This window comes from Halyomorpha halys, unplaced genomic scaffold (genome assembly GCF_000696795.3).
Source record: "Halyomorpha halys isolate HHAL.00 unplaced genomic scaffold, Hhal_1.1 Scaffold14.1, whole genome shotgun sequence".
Classification (NCBI taxonomy): domain Eukaryota; kingdom Metazoa; phylum Arthropoda; class Insecta; order Hemiptera; family Pentatomidae; genus Halyomorpha; species Halyomorpha halys.
The window spans coordinates 1,258,709-1,266,694 of NW_027115673.1; the positions used below are offsets into that span (position 1 = coordinate 1,258,709).

The 7,986-nt window shown below is 33.0% G+C and overlaps 1 protein-coding gene across 1 annotated transcript in view; it reads right to left on the reverse strand.

The window, feature by feature from the left end:
• The window catches only part of LOC106679823 (alpha-tocopherol transfer protein-like), a gene marked incomplete in the record, with an annotated part of 21,066 nt that extends 13,542 nt beyond the window's left edge, over window positions 1-7,524 (reverse strand). Inside the window, 3 exon segments of the mRNA XM_067052687.1 lie at window positions 3,702-3,875; window positions 4,873-4,993; window positions 7,477-7,524. Of these exon segments, the coding sequence (XP_066908788.1) occupies window positions 3,702-3,875; window positions 4,873-4,993; window positions 7,477-7,524 (343 nt within the window).
• Between the last annotated feature and the right edge of the window lie 462 nt (window positions 7,525-7,986).

The window sequence follows — 7,986 nt, forward strand, 5'->3', positions numbered from 1 at the left end:
GTGAGGGTGGGCGGTAAATTTAATCAGTTAACCGAAATCGACTTTTCATCCGATAAGCACACTAGTGCAAGTACAATAATATCTGAATGTTAAACCCAATCCCATAAAAATACTACCTATATTCTTACATAACGCCACTAATTACAAACTCCTATTAAATGGTTTAAACACATTAGTTATTCCTTTCACAACCCAGTTAACTGGCAATAACACAAAAATTTTGCTATCAGCTATAGAAGACTATAGAACGATGACTAAGTATTGTAACGAAGAAAAAATAGAATATAGTATATATGTGTTTACAGTTGTAAATAACAATAAATAAATTATTAAAAAAAAATAAATAAAAAATAAATTGGAATACTCATGGTGTATCTTCTCAAAGAAATGAATTCAAAATTATCCTTGAATCGAACTTCATCACTATAGCCTGCGTAACTGAAACACTTTTATCCCAAAACATCAAATTGAAAATCCCAGGTTACAAAATCTTACGTGATGAAAGAGATTGTTCGACTCCTTTCTGTGGTGTAGCCTTAATATACAATTTTTTTTTCGCATCCTCCATTGAAAGAATAAAGAATATATTGGTACAAAAATATTTAAAACAAAAAGTTGAAGTGTACTTCCTTTTTCTACCCATGGGTATTTTAAGGGCTATATCAAGTATACACTGTATGTGCAGAGTCGACGTCGCCATGTACGCATTGATACTATGTTGAGCGGGAAGGGCCCGCTTTGCTAGTGGTGGTAGAAATTTAGATTCAGGCTGCAGTGCCCAAAACTCGTCCCATGGTAAGAACATTTACCAAGGGGACATCTCCCAGGTGGTGGTGGAGGGGCAATTTCCCGAAACATCGGGTTGGTGCAGGCCTTCAACCCATCAAAAAAAAATTTATATGTCTCCGGCCAATGTACTCCGGCACAGAGAACAGCTGGAGTTCATCGTGGACAACAGTGTTTCTGGCCCTCTGTAACGCTGAGGCGCACCGTAGAGCAGGGTCGGTTTAATGATGGCTTTGTATATCTGGAGCTTGAGTCTAAGCGAGAGCTGTGGATATTTTAGCAGATGGTAGAGTCGATAACTCTTCTGATGGGTCAGCTTCAGTCTCTCACCAGCGTAGCTTGAAAATGTGAGATGGCGATCGAGAGTGACTCCCAGAGAGAGCAGGGAGGTGGAGATCCGTTGGTCGACCTCTTCAATCCTGAAGTGAGCAGGCAATGGTTTCTTACCGTTTAGGTATGACATCACAATAGCGTCCGTCTTGGCGGGATTCAATCTAATTCCAATCCGCTTGAGTTCGGCAGCGATGCTGTTAGCCGCATCCTGTGCATGAGACAGCGCAGTTGGAGCATTAACGCTAGAGGCATAGGTACCTATGTCATCCGCATAGGCAGCAACCACTGCCTTCGGGTGCTGGATCGATACCACCAGGGCTGTGAAAAGCACGAATAGTATTGGTCCCGGCACAGAGCCCTGGGGCACTCCACAGGTGGTAGGAACAGGAGTCGAAAAGCTCCCGTCGACTCGTACGACGACTTAATATACAAAAACAATATTATTATATATATAGTTGGCCGTATAACTTAAAATATGAAGAAGATGGTCAGGGTTGCGGTCAAACAAGAACAAATAGTTTTTAACTATTTAATGTCCGAGGTTTCGCTCCACTTTTCAGGCTTCATCAGGGCTGTTCAAAGCTATAAGTTAAATAGACGTATGTCAATAACTGTTTAACCTATCGCTTTGACCATCTTCTTCATATTATAAAAACAATATTACCTTCAATGAAAATATTATCTCCAACATAGTTAACACTCTTCTCCCTCTACTGTCAATTTATAAACTTCCAAATAAAAAATTATTTCAAAACGAAATTTTAAAAGTGTTATTACCACATTAGTTTTAGGAGACATAAACAGTAAAAATATTTACTGGGGATGCCGTAAATCAAACTCTAGTGGAAATACTTTGCTTAACATTTGCTCACAGCACAACATTCAAATATATATACTAACTGAACCTACTGTTTACTGTAAACCTGATATTGTGGATATTGTATAGACCACAAAAATACGATTTCCTCTCTCATCTCAAGCGAACACAGCTTTAAATAGGGACCTTAACCCTGTATTAATTAATTTCTCAACTGAAATACTCAAAGAAACGAAGAGACAATCCCTCATAATTGGAGTGATCGACGGGGAGACGTATAAAATTCTGGATGATGAGAAATTCAAACTAAAAAAAAAAATTTTCCTACCTATAATAAATATCAAATATATGTAGAACATTTAGACCCAAAGCATCAATCATTGTGGAAGGCTACGCGACGTCTATTGGATAAATGTGAGGAAATTCCAAGTCTTGTAAACAATGACGAATTCATCACCAACGACACCGAAAAAGCTGAAGTGAAAAAAACATTCTCCTATACAGAAAGAAGTCTGAATTTAGTTAATGATGAAATTGACGAGTATCTAACTGCCCTAATCAATTTCTAACTGCCCGATTAGTTATTATTCGTTTACCACCTACATTGGATATTTTTTCAGCTGTCGCCAAAGCACTATTATCTTGTTATAATTCCCAAAGCATTACATGACAAATATGTTCTTTTTGACCCTCCATATCAGAAGTTAAAAAAACATTTTAATGTAACGTGTATCACAAAACACTTACAGAAAGACTGACTCAATCATGGACTATATAGTGTAAACAATTCTTGGAATAATAACTCACAGCGGAAGATACGAATAATAGATTGTACCATCTTAGTATTATAGATTATACCATCTTAGTATTATAGATTATACCATCTTAGTATTATAGATTATACCATCTTAGTATTATAGATTATACTATAATAGATTATATTATATCGGAAGTTACTTATCACTGGACTAAATAAGATCTAGAGAAAAAAAAGTCTATTTTGTTTCTGAATGCACCTTATTTAAATCATAGACATCTAGACCATTTTTAGAGCTCTATTTAGCTGTTAGGCGAAACTTCAATGTAATATACGCATATTATAGGAAATTGTTTCTATAATGAGGTGTAGATTGTTGACCGTAGATTAATGATTGGAGAAGTTTGTCGGGGGGTGCTGTCAGCAAAGAACAACATAAATAAAGAAAACAATATTTATTTATTATTTGCCGACGTTTCGGCCAAATTTGTTTGTATACCATTCCTTTTCAATTTTACTCGAGTATCATTCAATTATCAGTTATCAATGTTTTATCATTTATGATTCAATTCAATATTTTGTATAATTCCAAATTTATTTGTATACTATTCCTTTTCAATTTTATGTTACTCTAACTGTTGTTGTTATCTCTTTTGTTCTATAGTCCTGATGAAGACCTGAAACTCAGGTCGAAACGTCAGCATAAAACAAATAAATATTGTTTTGTTTATTTATGTTGTTCTTTGCTGACCGCACCCCCCGAAAAACTTCTCCAATCATTGTTTCTACTATAGTTTTATATAGAATGTTCATCTTAGAAAAATGCTTAGTTTCACGTTATAAGCAAAAAAAAAAAATTACAAAAATTAAAAACTTTTATCATTTCTTTTAATTTTCTTTATGGAGCACGTGAAATTATAATTTAGCACCCCTATTTAAAAAAAAATATATGATTTTTTCTTAAGGAAAACCTTTGTTGACTGAGCTAATAAAAATGAGTATAATTACGTTTTATCAGCTCCTTAAGGATTTTTATGTTCTCCTTCAAGATACCAGGTCTCTCATGAACCTGTTTTTCTACCACCAGCTGCAGATCTTTAGGCAGGTCACTGGGGTCTTCCCTAGGTTGGAATAAATCTTCCAGCTCTGCCTGAAGAGTGACCCTTTCGTCATCGGTAAGGTCTGAAACAGAAAAATGTTTTTGTTATATATGTAAAACTGCTAGTTACTGGAATCTCAGCTAGTGAAAAAAAATATAATTTTTATTTTTTAAGTATAATACAAAAAATCAAAGTTTAAAATAAAAATCACAAAATATTGATTTGTTTGTGTCGTATTTTTCTCAAAGATAATAGATTTTTACTCTGTATCGAAGGAGGGAAGCAGATGGTTATTTATTATCTTTATCATATCTTCTAATAGTAGACCGATTTAGTTAGTTTTTTTTAAAATATTTTCCTAGGTTCTGGCTCCTGACGTACCAACCTATGCACACTAGAAGAAAAAGTTTTTTCCTGTAAACTATTTTGTTATAAATAGAAACAAGATGAAGAGAGAAGCAAATTAAAAAAAAAATGTAAATATCGGCAAAGAAGATGTTTGATATGATAAAAATCCATAGAAATGGTATTAGATAACTATAATAAATATAAAATATTACATTGAACTTTCCATTAACCAAACATTTAATGTTGCTAATAATGTATATTTGTGAAAAATGAACCGTTAAAGTTAATTAACAGGATTTCAAACATATATATAGTGACACCGCTATATGCTGGTATATATTGTAATTACTACAGCCGCCAAAACCGTTACAAGCCGTCAGAAATATCTGCCGCATCCCGAACTACTACATCACTCAGACGTCGTATATTAATATATGTGTTGTTTCTTTTAAACAATTTTACTTGACTTGTGTATGAGCACTTATATTTTTAAATGTATTTTTTTTTATCTATAAAAATTACAATAGAATCTTCCAATCCACAAACGCTTTACACGTAGCTTCTATCGATGGCGTTTAATTTCCCAGAGAGTTGAATAATCATAAACTTGGCTACCCATCGCGTGAATTTTCCAGGAATTCTCGTCCTGGAAACAGTGAGTAACAATATACATAGTAGATCAGTACATTCTAGTGCTGTTTGTGGAAATGTATAATGGACTTCTATTTTACTTTTGTCTTCTCTGGATCTCTTCTTCTTCCTCAACCTTTTCTTCCTTTCGTAAGGACCAAGAGCTAGTTCCTGTTGGTCTACAGCTAGTTCCTGTCCCCTACACGACCGTAGGCTGGTTCTCTATTAATACAAGAGTCCAAGAAGAAAAAAAGGTAGTTATTTCACCCCTATTTTTGATTTCTTAATTGAAAAATAGGTATAATTACTAGTCTAAATTGATGAGTCTCCCAAGTATAGGTAGAGGGAATAAAAAATGGCAGCTGTTGAAAACGTTAAAAATAGATAACTACCAACACAAAAGAAAATCTAAAACAACATTATTTAAAGAAGAGACCAATTGTTAAAATATGAGCCCAAATTGAACTTTTTACGTGTAATAGTTCTAATGATATAGCTTTTTAAAAAGCAACATTTAATAAAAATGTTGTATGGAACGTACTGAAAGATAGTTAGTTAGTGAATCATTTTGAAAAATATATGTCTCAGGAACTATGTGACGTACAGATGTCTATCAGCACTCAAATTAAAGCTAGTTTAATGAGCTATAAAGTCGTTTGTGACCTTTATTTTCATAGGAGTAGTAGTTTTCATGAATTTGCTAAAATAAATTTATTTATAGTTGTTCGGACAAATTTTCATTTGCCAAATTTATATTAATATATGAATATCATAAAAACTACTACCCTTACGAAGATAAGTGTCATAAACTACTTTATAGTAAGTTAAATTTCCTTTATTTTGAATGTTGGCAGACATATGTGTGTCTAATGGGTCTAGAGATATATTTTTTCAAAAATTCAACATTTTATAGAAACAATTAGAAATTAACGTTCAGTGAATTTATTTTGTCATATATCATTAAAACTACTACTCATAAAAAGATAAACTATTTTATAGTAAATTTAACTAGCTTTAGTTTGAGTAGACAGAGAAATCTGTACGTCCAATGGTTTCTGAAATGAAGTTTTTCATATATCAAACTTATTGTCCGAAGAACTATAAATCAATTTATTTTAGCAAATGTCATGAAAACTTCTATTCTTGCGTTGGCAAAAGTCCTAAACTCCTTTACAGTACATTAAAATAGCTTTAATTTGATTGCTAATAGACATATGTACGTCACATAGTTCCTAAAATATAGATTTCTCAAAATAAATGAACTAACTACTGATATTCCAGTACATTTTTATGAAATGCTGCTGTTTAAAAGGCTATATATCGGGAACTATTGGACATAAATAGCTATATTAGGGCTTGTATTTTAGCAAATTTACTCTTCTTAAAATAATGTTCTTTTAGATTTTCTAGTGTTGTTGGTATTTTTTAAGATATAGAGCTCGGAATGAAAAATTAATGTTTTTTAAGGTTTTGAAACAGCTGCCATTTTTTATTCCTCGTACCTATACTTGGCAGACTCATCAGTTTTGACTATTAATTATACATAGTTGTCATTAAAGTAATCAAAAATTGGGGTGAGATAACTGCCTTCTTTTCTTCCCGGCTTTTGTACACTATGGAGTGAAAGTTTCCATCCTGTGAGGATTTACGGCTAGTCCTCGTAAAACTCATCCTGTCAATTAATCTCCTAACCAGCTGCCTCACCGGCTGAATATTATGTTGAATAATATGTCATCTTCGATTGTAGTTAGAACTAACTCATTATGCACAGCTACCACTATAAACGTATTTACACTTAATTGATAGAATTTTAAAATTAAGAAACTGTTACGGTTGCTATGGTAAATGAAATACACTGGCTAGAAGTGTGTAGACAAGAGGTGTTACGGTTGTCATGGCAACGTCATGACGAGTGGATTTTGTTTTTTATGAAGGCGACAGTTTGATTTTGGAACACGTTACGATTGTTCAATGTGAAGTGGTAATAGTTTAAAGGCCCTCTGTCTTTACTGTTTGAACCGAAAGAGCACCATATCAGAAATGTCATCGTATGTGTTTTGTTTTTCCCATGACAACCGTAACACCTCTTGTCTACACAGACGTAGCTAGTGTTTTTCTTTCAAAATGGCAACCGTTTTCTACACAGATCTAGCCAGTGTTTTTCTTTCACCATGGCAACCGTAACAAAACATAAACTATAGTTAATTATTGATTAACTACTGTTGAGTAAATTCTTTGATTTATTAAAACACAGAGAACACAACTATTTATCTGTTACCAATAATGAGCCCAAACAGTGAGTGCATCACAAATCCCATTGCTCTTTTATTTGTGATCAAAAACCGACATTTGATGGTCGGCCACAAATTCTATGCAACTTTTACTAACCAATCCAAATAATCCTTTGTGCATATTTTCGATAGTTTGGCAAATGTGTAGTCGTACCTTAACGATTTCGATGAAACTTGCCTAAAGCTTTCAATACAAAGCCTTTAACATTTAGTATATAGAATAAATTATGAAGAAAGAGCAGAAAAAATGTTATGAATAATATCAAGCATTATTTGCTAATAACTCAACGTGGTATACACTTCATAATAAATTATTTATAAAATCTATATTTTACAGTTAATTTGATAGTAGATGTAAAGTCACCGAAACGATATACTAATTAATAAAGGTGTTTTTATTATAAATATCCATACCAACGATCTTTCTTCAACATCAAACATAAAAGGCTTCTCAGTACTCATCCAATGATAATATATACAGTATCCAAATTTTATTTATTGATGAGTGTATTAAAATTATCACAACCTTGAACAATAAGTAATACTAATAAATGATCACTGGAAGATAGTTGATTGACCGTGTCTATTAATAAATGGAATATGGTCCGGGTGTGGTCAAATTAAACTCTTTTTTTTTAAATCATTTATTTATTGTTATTTACAACTGTATAACATATATACAACAAGTAAATTTGCTGTAGGTGAGATAGTGACATGATACAAACATATGGAGAATCTACCCATTGATAGAACTCCAATAACATTTCTAGAAGAGAAGATCCCGAGGCCATCTTCTTTTCAGATGCCTAGGAGGATTATTAGGTAATGAAGGAGAAGCAAGGTTAGAAAAAAGTGGATTTGGGTGGTTGAGAAGTTTTACATGGAAGGAATGGAATCTGGTTTTGGCCAAATCGGCAACATATG